This window comes from Chenopodium album, chromosome 11 (assembly GCF_948465745.1).
Source record: "Chenopodium album chromosome 11, dcCheAlbu1.1, whole genome shotgun sequence".
Taxonomy (NCBI): Eukaryota; Viridiplantae; Streptophyta; class Magnoliopsida; order Caryophyllales; family Amaranthaceae; genus Chenopodium; species Chenopodium album.
The window spans coordinates 48,332,158-48,349,960 of NC_137844.1; the positions used below are offsets into that span (position 1 = coordinate 48,332,158).

The window sequence follows — 17,803 nt, forward strand, 5'->3', positions numbered from 1 at the left end:
AAAATTTGTCTGTATTTCCAAAAATATCGTGGGATGCAGTTTTCTGCCCCAAACGCCAATTTATTCACCGGTAGATTTTTTCATCAAGTTTGTGTGAGTTGTTTACACGTAAATAAAGGATACAACTTCATACAAAACCGTATACATTGAATAACAGACATGCCCAGATACAACATTTTCACAGATCACGATCTTTACCAAGATCATTGATTCAACAAAATTTCCTACAACAGTAATATCACATCCAGAATAGTAAAATAATTTCTTTGCCGTATCCTAGAACAGGGCAGCACATATCTTCATATGCCTGAATTGCAGCAATAGTTGAAAATCTCTCAGTTGGAGATTGGTAGCACTGCCAATTGCCTGCAGCAATAATCAAAATGTCTCTCAGCTGGAGCTCAGAAGCACTGCCATTTACCAGTGGGCCTTGCACTGTAGAAGACCTAGATTTATGTCAGCTGATTACAAGATGTGCTTCTTGGTGTAATGCCTTTAAAGTTTACATATTGGAAGAGGAATGTACGGTCGAGGCAGTTATACAGGAGGGTGATCATCCTCTGGCCTTTGTGGTGGTAATGGTTTCCACCCAGGCTTTTCATCCCAATACATGTCATAATATATATGGCCTGGAGTGTTATTCATCACACAACACCATATGCCAACATATCGCTTAACTCGATTCTTGAACTTCCGTTCTCTCTCCTAAATGAGCATATTAACAAGTCAGCATTATAGGAACTAATGTAAGTTGTAGCAAGCATACATACCAATAAAATATTTTGGGACGAAAACTTGCCTTGTCAGCAAACCCAAGGAAGGCATTTTGGATTGATAAGAAGTTTATAACCTTGATATTCTTGAATGAGGAGAACACTGTCTTGAACTATCAAACAGGTTAAACATAAGCTGATCAATTGCATTGCCGAAGAGCTATAGTAAAAACAAAATGCTACTAAAAGCAGCACACGCACCAGTCAACTAAACAAGCAAGCAAACACCTACTTAAAAAGTCCTTTAATCCCCTCTTCCCCCCCCCCCCCCCCCCTCCTCTTTTTCTTTATCTCGAGTAAGATTGTTCCTTGGGGGAGGAGGGCATGTACTGGGAGTGATAAGGCCACAAGACTGAGGCTTAAAATGAACAATACGCATTCTCTGAAAATTTCCTATTTTCTCCAACATTTGCCTCAAACACTGCCTAGCTCTAATGTAGTGTGGTGGACATAAGGCACACAACATTAGTGCTACGACACTAATCAAGAATGATGGAACAATACTTTTAGAATAACCTTCCTGTACTTTGAAAATATTCACAAAAAGATATCAAATAAAAAAAGCACCAAGCAGACAGATCACCTCAATTTTTAAGCATGTTGGCACCTTAACTCTCATAATTCATCATGCAAATTAACACCATTTGTGAATATCCTTCCTGTACTTTGAGAACACTAAAAACAAGAAGATACCGAACATAAAAAGCACCAAGAAGACAGACAATCAAAACTTTCAAGCACGTTAACACTCAATCTCATTATTTACTTTTGCAAACTAACAACAATCATTATTTTTTATGCTTCTTGCTTTGTATGTAACAAGCCTTAGCTAATGACATGTAGCCAGAGGAGGTATATGTTAGTGAATAATCATTAGTTACACCTCTATTACATTAAGGATGAATTGTGAAAACAAGTCCTATTATTTGAGGCTATGCATGAAACTGGAAATAGCAATCAAGATATATAAACAGAAGGCCTCAAGACAACTGGAAGAAAGAGCATGTTATGCATATTATCAAGGGATAAATTCCAACTTAAGAATAATACAAAACAGGGTAGCTAAGATAAAACTAGTTCTGTGAGGTTACACCATTGACAGAATGGCATTTTAGAAATGGTTCGGGACAGAGAGATGTTAGGAGAAGGACCACTATGGCTGTAAACAAGGCTAGTGGGGAAGGAGGCACAAATTAGATGACCATGCATCACCCATATCTTTGTCAAGGGTGGAATTGTCTGTCTGACTGTGTCCATCGTGACCAATTAAGGTATGCAATACAATTTGATGATGAAGAGTAACATCTGATAAAAATTACAATCAGGCAATTCTAGGTTTTTTAAAGCACCACAATACCCACTCTGATTTCACGTACACACTAGCTTCTGCTATTGCTTTTTAGGGTCTGTTTGGCCAAGCTTTTAGAAAAAAACTTCTGTTTCCTAGAAGTAGTTTTCTAGAAGCTGTTTCTAAAGAAACACTTTACAAAAATAGAAGTGTTTGGCCATAGAGTTGTAAAAGTATTTCTAAGAAACAGAAACAATTTTTAATGTTTGGCCTATAATTTGGTCTAAGAGTTTTATGTCTTTATTAATATTTTTAAAAATATGTTTATTTATTTTTTAATGGGATTTATTTATTATTATTGAGTAAAGAACAAAGTAGATTTCAATTAAACAATTTCATATATGCAAATATCTCCTCCATGTTAGCCCACCATATTTTCCGACAACCCACATCCAAGAGCACCGTATTTATTTACGTCAACACTGTCATTTACACAGAGCTTTAGCCTTTGGATCTAAAAATTCGAGTGGGACAAACAAAAATTGAAGAAGGGACAATGACTACATGTACGTCAATTTTAATTGGGACATTAGAGGTGTGATGCAGACTTGCAGAGGTGAAAGAAGGGGGGAGATGTCTGATGGTTTAAAGAGAGAAGGCAGAGCTAATTATATTGGGTTTGTCTTTTTAATTAAAAGGTGTCATTTTCTACTTTCATGAGGGCATTATTGTCAGCAAAATATCTAATTAAATGACCAAAATAGCTCTGTGAGAAACAGTATTGAGAAGCTCCAAATTGGAGCTTCTGCTTCTAGGGGGGCAGGGAGCTCATTTGCGCTTTTTGAGAAACAGAAACTAAGTCTCTATTTACCCTTGTTTGGCCCTTTTTCAGCTTCTTAGGTGTAGAAACACCACTCATCTGTTCTTGTCGTTTTCTTCTTCTAATATATACCATATAGCCCTTCATTTATAGGGCTTCTTGTGTTGGGCTATTACTACTGGAGGTGGAGAAACTTTTAGAAAATAAATTCACCAGATGGGTTGCTGTTTGAAATGACGACTTTAAGTTATCAGAAAAAGGTGCAGCTGATATGAACATTTACAGTGACAAAATGCTGTAATACGAAGTATATCAAGGCATATTGACAAGGCCATAATTACTTCAGACATATTAAAGATGGTTTATAAAAAAAAAACCCAACTATCATAAATGAGTACCGTTTCTTCGCTGCCATGTTTGGGAAATCTGAGCAGTCCGGCAGCACTAACATTTTTGGTAACATGGCAGTCTTTTGATCCCACTTGACAGAGATGCACATCAAGCCACGATTTTTTCACCTGCACAAAGAATTCCCGGTAAATGATCCTTTCACAAATGCAATATCTGTATGATAAATCACTCATGTCCTGTGCTAACGTACTTCTAGAGACAGTGCTGGATTATCAAGGAAGGAGTATTCCCTGATATCAATATGTGGACCAAATTCTTGCTGTGACAAGTCTTGCAGCATCACGTTCACCTGTGAATAAATTATTCAAATAACAATGTCAATTGTCAAATACTTCGTATAACATACAAAAAAACACATGCAAAATATCTGCAACCAGTTTCAACAATTAAGTTTTAAAGGCTGTAACATACACAGCCGATACAACATCATTTACAGTTCAAGTTTCCCCTGTATAAAAAATGGAACACACAAAGAGAAGAATGGGTTTACAAAGTCTCCCAGAAGAACCTTTTAATATTACAGTTCAAGAGAAGTTCTGCGAAGTGGGAAAATTTTAACCTCAAAAAGAAACACCCTACTTGACTTTTTTCTAACCTTCACAAGAATCAGAAACCTAACTAATTCTGATGGTACGTGCACTAAGTTTCAAGTTCTGTATGTAACATCTGAAATTGCCATGCAATTTAACAGATCATCTTGCAGCTAACAAAATAACCTTTAAAATTGAAGACCTAGAGAGACAGAATTAATTCACATTGAAACAGTATATACTGACACAAGTCTTTCTGCAATATTGATTGTCAGATTCACAACCTTCTTAGTCTCTTTCCACTGGAGAGAAGGCAAGAGAAAAAGTATAGAAATTTATTCTCTCTTCTATTGGTCGTCATTGTTCAATCTCTTTTTCTAATTAAAAAATAAAAAAGACCCTTAATGTCTATCGAACCCTCCATCTACTTTCTTATAAAAAACTTCAACTACCACTAGTGAGTAAGCAATTCTCAGATGTAATGTAAAAGAGAATTGCAAATAGCTGAACAAGCATTTACAGGTTTTCTGTTGAAGATAAAAGTAAAGGAACTCCGTTACTTTTCAAATATACCAATATTTATTTTCCAGAATCCTTCGACTATTATATGAACTCTAAGGTTGAATAACCAAATTTTAAAGCCTCAGAGAGCACAATCATTAAAGCAGATGAGAAAAAGATGAATGAATTTTCACCCTATGCTTTACCTCAAAAACATGATCCAGAGGGCATATAAAAGGTTGCCTTGTCATGGTACCCTCCAGGATACCAGGATGACCAAACCAAAGCCTATCCAACCTGCACCATATTGGAGGCATGACCTATAAATCACAAGAAGTAAATAAGATATCAACACATACATTCACAAGGCAATCCCAAATCTTGCTTTTCCAATTTCAAATGATGTCTCACATGCATACAGGAGGATTTACAAATTCTTATATTCAACTTTTTCAGATCTTAAAGATGTAACTCCATGTAAGACTAGAGGAATTACTAAACTAGGCAACAATATGCTGCAAACCTTCTTAATTATTAGAGTTTAGACAACTTTATGTACTCTAGGAACGCACAAAATGCAATTTGAACAACCATTCTACCCTAAAAAGATGGGGATCGTTCTTGTTCACAATTAATAATCAGTAATTAGATATTAAGAGGTATAGTGGTCATCAACTAAACAGAAGGCTTTGCAAAAGAATATATGTAGAACTTGAGGTACATTTTGAGTAAAATTCAATTCAATTCCGGGGAAGAGGCCAAGAGGGTACACAAAGAGAAAGGAAGGTAAGCAGGTGAAAAGGGACTGATAAGTCTAATGGCTGACAATTACTTGAGTGAAAATTCCTCTGGCCAAAAAGTATTTATTTATGCATCTCTGTCCCTTACCTTCCCTTTTGCTTTATATACTCCTTTTAATATATAGGAAAAATTGATTCCAATAATCCCACTTTTGGCCGGTTCACTGCTAATAACCCACCTTTGGCGGGCATTATCTTCTAATGATCCCTTATGACCGGTAACCTATTCTTTGAGTAAATTAAGGGTTTTTTTTTTTTTTTTTTAAAAAAATAAAAAAAATTCCTTGGCCACGCACCAGCCCCCCTTCCCTAACCACTAGTCCCCATTCTTCCAATAATCACCAGACACCACCAACAATAGATCCAATTCAGCCCCTACACACCACGCAATGATGCAATCCCTTTGCCATCGTTGCTCCTTGCTCACTCACCAACAGTCACAAGTCACAACACCATCATCCACCTCTTTTTCACCGGCCACTCAGTCCGTCACTCAACAACGCAGAAGCAACCAACAATCACCACAATTCGACCTCCAAGGGTTAGGGAAGGTTGGGGCCGGGCGTCTTGGTGTGTGGGAGACGCGTTTCAGAATCAGTAGGGATGTTTCGGAGATGGGGGTGGCAAGGCTTTGGTGTTTTGGGGGTGGTGATGGTTGGGGTGGGCATGGTTGGGATTTGGTGTTTCAGGGTCGTGGGTGGGGGTGGCTGGTTGCAGGGTGGGAGGGGTGGTCTGCCTAGCCAGAAAGAATGGAGGAAGGATGGGAAAAGGACAAAGAAGTATATTTTTTAAAAAAAATGAAAAAAAAATACATTTCAGCGAATTACAAAGTGCCACATGGCATGTTAACCCATTATACCAGTTACCATTAAAAGAGAATGTACCTCAAAGGTGGGATTATTAAATAATAATCAAAAGGTAGGATTATTAATAGCGACCCGGCCAAAGGTGGGATTATTAGAATCAAATTTTCCTAATATATATTAGTTCTTGCTTAATTAATGCATGATGTATGGCAATTGTAACAGTTTATAAACTATAAATGAACGGAATCAAAGATTTATTTTATATAGAGATGCATATTAACAACCACAAAAGAATTACATTCACAAACAGTCAAATGCTTTGTTCTCACCAGGGTCCGATTTAGCAATGATGCAATAGCAAGTGCAGTTCGTATCTGCTTCATCTGAGAGGAAGCATATAAATATCATTGAGTAGATGTCATATATAATAGCGACTACAGACATCAGCAATTTATATCATACCTGATAATTAACAAGAGCAAAGTGTGACTCAACATTATGCTCTCCATCTAATAATAAGCTTCTCGGAATGGTCGGCTTAAATGACAAGAAACCTCCTGCATTGGATTCAACATAGAACTTATGCAAAATTTCAAATAAAAAGCATAGAACTTATGCAAAGCCTGATAAATGAACATGAAAATTTGCTAAATCCCAAGTATTGTTATTTTTTCTTTAGTGTAATTTATCTATTTCCCCATGACAGAGGAATTACTATCTCTTTTAGTTGATCAAAAAGTCACAAATCATTCATGTTATTATTCTTCAAACATTTCTAGATTCTATTATTCAATTTACAATCATGAAGAGCAATACAGGACTTCTATCATCAAATTTTAGGAAATATTTGATAATAACTGACATAAAATCAGCCTATAGCTAAAGCTAAAGCTGAATACACCTGAAATTTTTGTATAATTAAACGTCAACCAACTCCAAAGAAAGGCTTTCTCACTAGGAATTAATAAGGTGTAATGCTAGAGACAAAAGCTCTAAAGGTGAAACCGATTACTCCAATAGAATATGTTACAACCTTATAGTTTTAACTAAGAATGCAGGAAACCCTATAGGAGTATAGATCCTAAAGAAAGCTTGTTAATTTTTTGAGAAGTTTCATATTTACATTTATTTTTGACAGGATATTTCATATAATTCAATTGCAATTTGAATTAATGCACTTCACTTCCATCTAAAGGCCCACAGATACCCAAATCAAAAAGGCCAATCACTTCAAATGTTTGAAAAGAGAAATTTCCAAAAAAAAAAAATAGTCGATCATTCATCATCACATGTCATGTGAGTCCACTAACACATCAACATGAACTTTTTTGAGGGTAAAGAGTCCCACAGGGGAATTTCCCCCTTTATTTTCCAGTAACATCATAGGAATGATGTGGACAGGACAACAAGCCCCACCCAATATTACACAGTCCCTCCATTTCAGTGTCTATTATCCTAAGTTCAAGAATTTCAAAAGATTAAGAAGACTTAATCAATAGAAATATACAGTTTCTGGGACAATGCATCAAACTGATCAAAGGGCCACAAGGAAAGTAAACATAAAACGTGATAAGGTCAATCACTATAAATTGGAGGGAACACATATAAGCAGGCGAGAAATGCATACAGTTTTGCTACATTAAATAATAGAGGATTATTGCTAACCATATATGAGAAGAAAAGAGGAGGTACATGAAGTGATTTTGCTAAATGAAATGAAGCACACATCATGGAAAGTCAAGTACCTGGAGAGTTATAGTACTCCGGTGGATCATAAAATACCATGGCTTCTCGTAATCGATGACGCTTTCCTTCAGTACCAGCATATTGGAATGTGGTGTGCACTGCATAAGGCTCCAGTTTAAATTGTTGATACATGGCCTGTCAATCAGACATCACAATATAGATCACTCAAAATTATCCTTACATGATACAGCTCAGAAGTTTAATTTGAAGTCGTGGACCAAGTTTAATAGTCCGCAAATCAGAAGCAATCTTATCCAAAGGGTTAAGAGCCTATCATAGTCCATCTTGGAGTCTGGCATCAATAACAGCCCACTTCAGTCATCTCTTCCAAAATCACCAAACAACTTATTACTAAATACTCATTAGCAAGTAAAAAAATTACTTCTACATCTATCTACATTCAATAAAGATGCTCCAGATACATACTCCTAGCCAGCATTCTATGTATTGGAATAGATCCTGGTAAAGATTTTATAAACGCTAAATGAAACCAAATCTCCATGTAATCTTTGACCTAAAGGAGAGCTACTTAGGTACAAGGTTCATAAAAGTGTACTACTCAGTGCACCTGAATCAAGCAAGAAGCAACTGTTGAGTTATATCCTTAAAAAGGGTATAGTGTTGACTTTCAAAATGTCCCTTCCCCTCATCCCCGCATAGCGCCCAATGATGCTATATAACAAGCCTACACCAAAGGATCGAATGTCGTACAATTAAAGTCCAACAAGAGGCATCCAACAAAAATTAGTATTTCTTAGAGTATTAATTAATTTATTTTTTATTAGAGTACTATTAAATTATAGGTCTCAAGGCCTACATTAATGAGTTGCTCTTATCATTCCATAACCCAAACTCAAATAGTTTTATTAGTGGGAAGGCTCATTCTCCGAAGGACTCCTAAAATTTAATTTATATAATTTACATTTATCCATGAGTTTAGTTTTAAGAATATAATAGAAGACTTGTGTAGCAAGTAGGGATTTTTTGTGATTTTACTCCCTCCCTTATAAACCTACACCCTAATCATCAATCCACCAATCACCATAGACCTCCAAACCCAAAAGCCTCTCGTCTAAAGTATTAAAGCCACCAAAATAATTATCATAACACTGCCCAAAGGTACAAATCTTATGCCTCTAAAATAATCAGGGTCCAATGTCCTTCAATAAGCCCTTAAACCTCACGCATCACCCATTAATTAATCATCATTGATGCATCATATCTAACATATAAATCCAAAAGAAATAACCAGACTCTCATTGTAAGTATATACTTATCCCTTTTGATTGTTCCTTTTTAATAGTTAATTCTACACCAAACACATTAACGTATGAAGCCTGTTCAGGCAATCTTCCCCATGTCTTCACAGAGTAAGTCTATCTAGTCCACGAGTTTTTCCTCAATTCATAACAATACTTCTATCTTAATCTTTTTCTAAAAAATTCTTCCTATAACAGAAGCATACCCCAGGCAAAAGGGCCCATCACAGACTTTCAAGTACCCTCTTATTCTTTCATGTCAAGGTTCCTAAAATTGTGATAATTCCTATAGAAACTGAAAATGGATAAAAATGGTGTCCTTCAACATCCTAACCAAACTCATTCTTCTATATATGCTAAATTACTAATTGAGACCTAATTTCAAATTATTCTCCTAACAAAAGAGTAAAGACTAAAAAGGGTAAGGCACAAGGGAGAACTTTCAAGTACTTCATCAACAGGCTAGTTCTGCATCAAAGTGACAGACGATCCAGAAAGAAAATCAAAAGACTTGACATCTTTTGTTTTTAGACTGACAGCAAAGTAGCAAATTCATAACTCCTGGTTCAAGTATGCATTTGTGTACCATGTCCATGAGGCACTCTGCACTCAATAATAAGTTTTACCTGGTCTTCTGGAGTACAAATCTCCATCAAATTGCTTACTTGAACAAAAGCGAGGAGTGATTTTATAAAAGTTAATGACCCCATTTATTCACCTAGCAGAAGCTGAAAGAATGAAAGCATTACAATCTCAATCCCCTGCTCAATTGAAACCTTTCATGCCAGAGAAAAAACTGACCACGAAAGAATAAGCTTTTGTAAGGAATCTCAGTAGTATCAAGGGAGTCTCCTTAGAAAGCAGTCCCTTTTATGGCCAGCAGGGGCATGTAGGTCATTTCTTCCTTTTGTGGAAAGGGTGAAAGACTTGAAACAGATAGTGTTTCTAGCATAAATATGTATGGTGCTTGCCTATGCAATGAAAACAAATAACAAAATTTTGATAACTATCGTATTAGCCACAAAACATTTGTTGGTCCAGGCTTTCTGACAAATTTATGAGAACAATCTCAGCCCTCCTGCATTTGCGGCTAATAGCATGTAGGTCTATCTTAGTACATCCAGTTGCTTTTTAGTAGCAAGTTATGGGTTGAAAGGTGTTACAAGATGTGAATGCCTTCTGCAACTACACTGGCACCAGGTCACCTAGCTTACCAATAGCTTGCTCATAGAAGGTCTATTGATGAACTTGTGTTGGTAGTCAAAGGAGCCCATACATAAGTAAAATATTGTTCAGCAACTACAGGTTTTATACGTTCTATGAACCCTTAACACTGTGCACGAACCTCTATCGTTAGTCCTGTTAAAATTCCAAATCCACGTAGGGTATTCACACAGATAGGAATGTAAGGCATGATCCCAACCACTCCCACACTCATTCATTATTAAAATCGCCCCCGACTTCCCATCACGTTGTATCTAAGAAGCTATTAAACTCTTCCTTCAAGGATCATCTCTTAATTAACCTGAATTACCTCTGTCTCTATACTACGAATGGACAATGTCACAATCTGCAAACAAAAAACTGAAAAAATAGCGTACCTGAACAAAATAAGTATGTCCACTACAGAATATACTGGCAGGAAGGAGCCCAAGCTTAAGATTCCCATCATAAGCATAAACTAAACCACTTTCATCATCAACAGAGGGCCCAAGCTGCCTTCGTACAATATCATTAAACCCATTCTGATCCCATATCTTTTCATCAGCAAGAAGCAACTCTTTCCAATGTTTAGCCAACTTCTTTGAAGATTCTGTCGGTCTCCAGTGAAAGATCCCTATATTGTATGCACCACTAACTGTTTGACATATATAAACGATGAGTACCATACATATCAGACAAAGAATGTATCTCTATGAATCTGTAGTTGTAAACAATGGTACATGTATTGTCATTTTTAGAAATAGGGCAACTGGGCAACCCACTAACATTGAGGAACTGGCTCATTGGTCATTAAGAACCGTAAAAACCTATTTAACTAAGAGCTCATTTTTCTAAGGCAAGATGCATACTAGCATAGTTATGTTTATAGTTAAAGCACCCTTAGATCAGGTTGACTTTTGCAATCAATTGAATCAGAACCTGCCTTTACAAGATCACTAGGACTTAACAGAAAACTACTTCCTTCGTCCCCAAACAAAAGTCCCATTTCACCTTCAACTATATCTTCATTCACTTTTCATCTTATTTATCTATTCACATATACCAGCTTAAGTACATGGGTTATTACTTTATTACGCTAGGAGCCAGCTGGGTAGTCTATAGAGTATAGAGTTAATTGCATGCCGCTTCAAGAGCTCATATCGTGAATTATACCTTAAGTATAGAAATCATAAGACAACTCTCTAAGACAAGAAATGGCACTGTTAGAGGACTTTTAAAAATAAAAAATAAATAAATAAATAAAATAAAATAAAATAAAAAGGCTTGGTACTTTTCACCTCAATAAGTTCAAACATAGGCCAAAAAGTTAAAAATAAGTACTCACACAACTAAAACTAAAAACAAGTTATGAGAATTGCATACAAGGAGTTAAGGACCAAAGAGTCCAAAAAACCTTGTGAATCATAATTAAAGCACATGTATCTAACAAACGTACATACAAGGAAGACCCTAACAAATGTACATACAAGAACCTTGTGCATCATAATTAAAGCACATGTATTTGCAGTTACATATTATATGATCATCCCAGTATAAGGTGCCAAGATTTTCTGTTTTAGTCCTTTAGAGGACAGCTTAGATCACACTAGTACCATCATAACTTACAAAAACATACAACAGCCAAGGAATTTAGGTTGATAGGAGGCTGGTTAATCCAACTGATGATTCTTAGTAACAGAGGTGCCAGAAAATGATAAAGCTCAGAGGTAAATAGGAAAACACATTGGAATTATTGAGGAAAAGAAATACAAGGTCCAGAATACAAGAAAAGCTGTTCCAGCTACCACATATATACATATGAGATTAGTGGATATATTATTGTAATTAGAAACTGCAAAATGTACCCGATTTTGCCTATTAAGAATTTAGAATATTTTTGGCATGATAATTATTGCTTACTCTGTTTCGCAAAAATTGCTACACCTTGACTAGCACACTTGCCAATACACATCCTTGATCATAGATGTTAGTTATCTATTAAGTAGTAAAGAATATAAAAGGTTGATATCATGAAAACATGCTATATAACAACAATTTAATTAATAATATTTGCTTTTAGTAAATGAGTAAGAATATGTGGTCAAACATAGTACTTCCAAAAAGTGCGCGCAGCAAAAAGTATTGCAACATTATTGAAATGAAGAAAGTAAGACATTATTCAGTTGACACTAAAACAGATACTAACAAGCTCACCTTGCTGCCAAGCATCCAACCTATCATCAACCACTGTTGGCACTACTTGATCAGTTGAAGTCAAAACATCTGCTTCAGGAAAACGAGCAAAATATGGAAGGGGGTTCTGTTACATAAACATTGAATGTTACCAAGGGGAAGATAATACATATTATAAAGAATGGCAAACCCAACCGATAAAACATCATAGATTTGTTGATAAACAAGCAAAGTAATAAGCATAAATGCGACATTGTAGTCTCAGGTAATATTCATAAAATTTAATTCTAGACATTCTAACAAGAAATAAAATGGTTAATTGTAGATATTTCACGTCTTTACATTCATGTGAACTGATAAAAAATGCTGGAATAAAAACGAAGAACCCAATTAGAGCATGATCACAACAAACACCATGTAATTTAATGGTTTGTCACCAAAATCTAAAATTATGTGTTTAATGAAGCAACCTAGACAATAGTTTGGGGAGCTTGAATTTATAATGTTTCATGATGGTCACATTTGAGTCGTGTCATATAAATAAATAAATAACTACCAAGTAGAAGTCAAGGTCAAGTTTAGTATTAAGTTGAATCTTACCATGACACTTGAATTGGCCCTTGTTGTGGACCATGTTCAAACAATAGTATAGTCCATAACTTAGAGATAATAAGCTATCCTTAAAAACTATAGACAACAACACATCCTTATCAAAAGTTTGAGTTCTTTGACTATTGCAAAAGCAAGACAATCCAAGCCCCAATCGTTGTAGTGGACTAGTGGTGGTAATGGGGGGAGGGAGGGGGGGGGGGGGGGGGGGGGTGGGGCAAGGCCCTTGTACTCTGTCTATTGAACGAGACACAACCGATCAAATCCTAAAAATGGTTCACATACAACTCTGAATAAAATAAACCTTAATTCTTCTTTTCCAGTAGTAGAAGTGCAGAACAATTAATTTTAGTACTGCAGCCCACATATGAATCTAGAGCATCAATCTAATGAATGGAGCAAAAATATACAAAAACAATTCAACCCAAACATAAAAAAGGACATTAGAATAAGTAAAGAAGAGTACCTTCAACCAAACCATATCCGTGTCACACATAAGTAATTCATAGCCAAACGGTAGAATAGAATCGATTAAAATAACCTTTTCTCTTCCCATTTTATGAAAAGTTGGTGATCCCCATCCCACATCTACAGTGCTCATGTGGCTTCCCATATCAAAAACTGGAATACCCTTCCAAAACAACGCTTCCAACAATTTAGTATCCATTGCACCTATATTAACAATATCCAAGTTACATAAGACCTCTATATACCTCTATACATGTACCTATTTCTGTTTTAGTTTTAGTTTATTAATTAAATCTATGATCAAGAATTAAAAATATTGATCTTCTTCATAGTATCCTGACAGTGATTTGTGGAGAGGGAAAAAATGTCCTCTGTGACGTGTTCCATCCGCACACACCCCTCCCCCCCCCCCCCCCCCACCCCAACAGGCCAACACACATACTTAACATTGATGAATAAACCATTTCCAAACATCAGTATATATTCAAACCAGCCTAAATATTCATAAAAGTTACTCCTGTTCCAATATTCCTAACTGCTTATGATTGAATGTCTGAATCCTTCACTAGATTCATGAAAAACTTAATTTATGACCTGTTTCATGCACAGGTTAAAATAGGAAAATGTGTGTGTTGATATACCTTTGCATTATATAAAAAATTGCAAGTTTCCAATTCCACAAATATGAGGACTTTATTAGCTAATTCAATTAGCAATGTACTCCCTCCGTCCACAAATAATCTTCCTGAATTCCATTTAAGATGTACACAAAAAATCTTCCTAACTTTATTTCTCTAACATTCTAACTCCACTCTACTATAGTTCTTATTATGTGTGTACAAACTTAAACGGAAGATTATTTGTGGACGAAGGGAGTACATAGATAAATGAAATTAACTACTCCGTATTGTAGTTTTTAATCATAGCATACTCTTTTATACTTCAATAATGAGCGATTGACTAACACTAGTAGATAGATAGATTGTATCTTTTATATTTTACAATGCTTTGTAACTTCCTAAAGTGGTTAATTTAGTTAAAGAAAAAGACACCTGGCGTGAAAATACTTCAATAAAGTGATTAATCATAACATACTCTTTTTAATCATAGCATACTCTTTTATACTTCAATAATGAGTGATTGGCTAATACTAGTAGATAGATTGTACATTTTATATTTTACAATGCTTTATCTTTAATTATAGATTGTAGTTAAAGATAAAGACAACTAACATGAACATGGGAAGCCAAGTTTAGTATATGGTTTTAGCATTATAGCATATGTGTTGTTAAGTATGGGCTTGAGCCGCACCCATCATCAAGAGATAGATTCTACTTTACAAAGCCAAAGGAGGTTCACCATAAAACCAAATAGCAATAAGGGAGTAGCTCCTTAGCCTTATAAAGTGATAAACTATCTCTTATTTTATTAATATAGGACACTTACATGTGATATTCGGGATAAAGCTATAAAATCTTCAAACACTACCCCTCACATTTGAAGTCCCTTTTTTCACAGAGCTCACATGTGATGTTTCATAGGGCTGAAGCATGCTTTTAACTCACAACCTCACATGTAATATCCATTTAATTTGACCTCAACTAGACCCAAGGGTATAAGAAGGTCCACATCTAGGGTTGTTAGATATAGGCCACAAGAATACCCACCATCAAGAGAGAGTCCACTTCACGAAACTGAAAGAGGTTCTACCTTAATATCATATGGAAATAAAGAGAGTAGCCTCTCAGCCTTACAAAGTGAAAAACACTCTATTCTTTAATCAATGTGGGAAACTTGCATGTATTGTTTGGGGATAGGGCTACACAAGCTCCAGCATATGTGTACCTAATAGATATTTAAATCCTATTAAAGCCAAAAAAACAATAATAAAATAAAAAATGAAAAGAAAAGAAAAGTTTCCATAAATATGTGAAATTTTATTTATTTAGAATGGTCTTCACTTAAAGTAACATAAATTCACTTAAGCATATATGTTTTTCCATCAATAGAACTAAAGATACATCATCATTACATCAGTTTATTTTTTGCTTTTTGTCAAGAAAGACTATAGAAAATGGTTCACTTACTAGTACTTAGTCTTATTTTAATAAATAGCAGATTAGTCAAAAGGGTATCTAAATAAACAACTCTAAGATTATAAGGATCAAGCAACACGTACATTTGACCAGTGAAAGCTTTACATATAGCACCGGGGTATTTATGATTAGTCAAATAGAAATCATAAAATCCTTTAAGAATGCTTAATAGTGAGGCCACATCAATAGCAGCGTAGCAGCCCACTTATTAAATAAGGATGGATGTATATTACATAGCAAAAAAAAACACTGGAAGATTCTCTATAAGTAATTCCAGGTTTCAACAAAAGTATTCAAAATGATGTTGATCCAGAAACATGTTGTTCAAGCAAGAACTTGAGGTTGAAAGAACTCACCAACTAGGAGATTTGACAAACCCAAATCAGTCAAGTGTTTAACCCAAGTCAAAATGAAATCCATGAATGCAAAGTTTCCAAATGTGACTATAATAACGTTATCCTTCACTCTCTCACCCACCAAATCTTTCGTCAACCGAAAGGAGTCCAAAGGTGGCATTTTCATAGATTTAGGAGACTCCCATATAGGCTTCAAAGATGTGCTCTGGGGATTGACTGGAAAAACTGAACCCGTGCTTAAACCTGTCGGCAGAGAAAAGTTTGTTGCTTCTAGAGAAGAATCTCCTCCTGAAATATAATTCATAACACAGATATATCTAATTCAGTTATTAATTCGCCTTTCATACAATTATTTGCTTTTTCATGAAAACATAGAGCACACAAAATATAGGTTAGATAGAAAAGATTTTTTAAAGGCACCCAAACCAAGGTAGTCCACCCATTGTCACACAAATAGGCTCCAGAAGATATCTCTAAAGTTCGAATATATCTCTCCTTTACTCCAATTACCACCCTTTTTTTAAGTCCATCTCTCAATAAAGCATAGTCCAAAACAATACATCTTAGCATGATAATAAATTCACCACTGTAAACATTACTATTACTCAAAACTCGCTTAATACATATGAATTATACGTAAGCAGAAGGTCAAGTGAATCCCTCTTCTAAAACAAACAAAGTAACTATACAAGGGACTGAACCCCAACCAATAAACTTGTTCTAATAAAAAATGTCTTCTTCGATACAAGTTCATATGAGGCAGCCACAAACAAAGCATAGTCTAATTTTACAATCAAAGGGATGTTCGACAAGTACGTCAACCAAAACCCAAAGCAAAAACATTATCGAAATCTTATTATCGATGCATTCCTACACCAAAATGCACCTCCTCATCACTCAATTCACTTATCCTAAATCACTCAAAATACATTCCTTAAAAGCATATCAATTAAAACTCCCTAATATCAATCTCTAATTCAAAAGATCACGAATAACACATTAACATCATATTAATAATCACCTCATATGAATACATTGATCTAACACATACTACACTCTAACCTCATCAAAGCACAAACATAACAAAATTGGAACGCATTAAATTCTAAATCTTAATATACACCAAAGTAATTCAAAAACTACAATGAGCTGATAAAATATACCCAAAAAAATCAAGAGAGAGAAAATTACTTGAAGTTGAAGAGGAGAGAGAAATTCGAGCATCAGGAGAATCAGTCGAGTAAATAGCAGAGAATACATAGAATGAAGAGAAGATGATTCCGATGATCACAGTAGCATACATAGTAACAAATAATGGCTTCGATTTCGTAGCTTCTTGACATGGAATTTCCCACGCCATTTTTACACTTTCTTCTTCAATCAACAAATCAAAATGATCAAAGATAGTTGTTTTTGCCCAGATAATTACTAGTATTGATTCAATTAGTTTTTGAAGTAGATTAGAAATGAGTTTGTGGTTATCATCGTGAATAAATTGGGGAAGATCATCGGAAATTAGGGTTTGCTGGATTTTGGTGATTGTGAAGAAGAAGACGTAGAAAGATTGGTCGGAAAAGGTGTCTGAGATTAATTAGTGGAGTGAGTGTGTGTGTGTGTTTTTTTTTTTTTTTTTTTTTTTTTTGTGAAAAGGAAAGTGAGTGTGTTTTGTTGAAACGTAAATAAAAATTAAAAAAGGAAAATGTCTGATAAAAAAATATAGTGTCGTTAGGTTGGTTGATTAATTTAAAATAACATTAAATTAGATCCTACCCAAAACTACCAAATTAATGTTCAACAAGGTGGAGTAATAAAGAAATAACACTCTCTAACTAACTACAAAAACTACCAATTCAATGTTCAACAAGGTGGAGTAATAATTTAAACTGGAAATAATTGTATTTGTTTGGTACTTTGGTTAAATTGTGTGTTACGGTCGTCTTGGTA

General features: G+C 35.1%; 1 protein-coding gene across 1 annotated transcript; it reads right to left on the reverse strand.

Annotated features, from left to right (window-relative positions):
• Positions 1 to 14: 14 nt before the first annotated feature.
• Positions 15 to 17,477, reverse strand: LOC145567661 (arabinosyltransferase XEG113-like). Its single transcript, XM_081627006.1, has 13 exons — positions 17,051 to 17,477; positions 15,860 to 16,147; positions 13,406 to 13,611; positions 12,352 to 12,457; positions 10,536 to 10,792; positions 7,675 to 7,810; positions 6,392 to 6,486; positions 6,259 to 6,312; positions 4,530 to 4,643; positions 3,483 to 3,581; positions 3,280 to 3,399; positions 800 to 886; positions 15 to 705 (listed from the first exon to the last, which is right to left on the reverse strand). The coding sequence occupies exons 1-13, from the start codon at positions 17,217 to 17,219 to the stop codon at positions 538 to 540; spliced, it is 1,899 nt and encodes a 632-aa protein (XP_081483132.1). The 5' UTR covers positions 17,220 to 17,477; the 3' UTR covers positions 15 to 537.
• Between the last annotated feature and the right edge of the window lie 326 nt (positions 17,478 to 17,803).

Coding starts and splice junctions, on each gene's coding strand:
- LOC145567661 (XM_081627006.1), bottom strand. CDS start 17,219: ATGGCGTGGGAAATTCCATGTCAAGAAGCTACGAAATCGAAGCCATTA. Junction 10,793..12,351: donor GTTGGATGCTTGGCAGCAAG/GTGAGCTTGTTA, acceptor TATGTCAAACAG/TTAGTGGTGCATACAATATA. Junction 3,400..3,482: donor ATCCAGCACTGTCTCTAGAA/GTACGTTAGCAC, acceptor TTCTTTGTGCAG/GTGAAAAAATCGTGGCTTGA.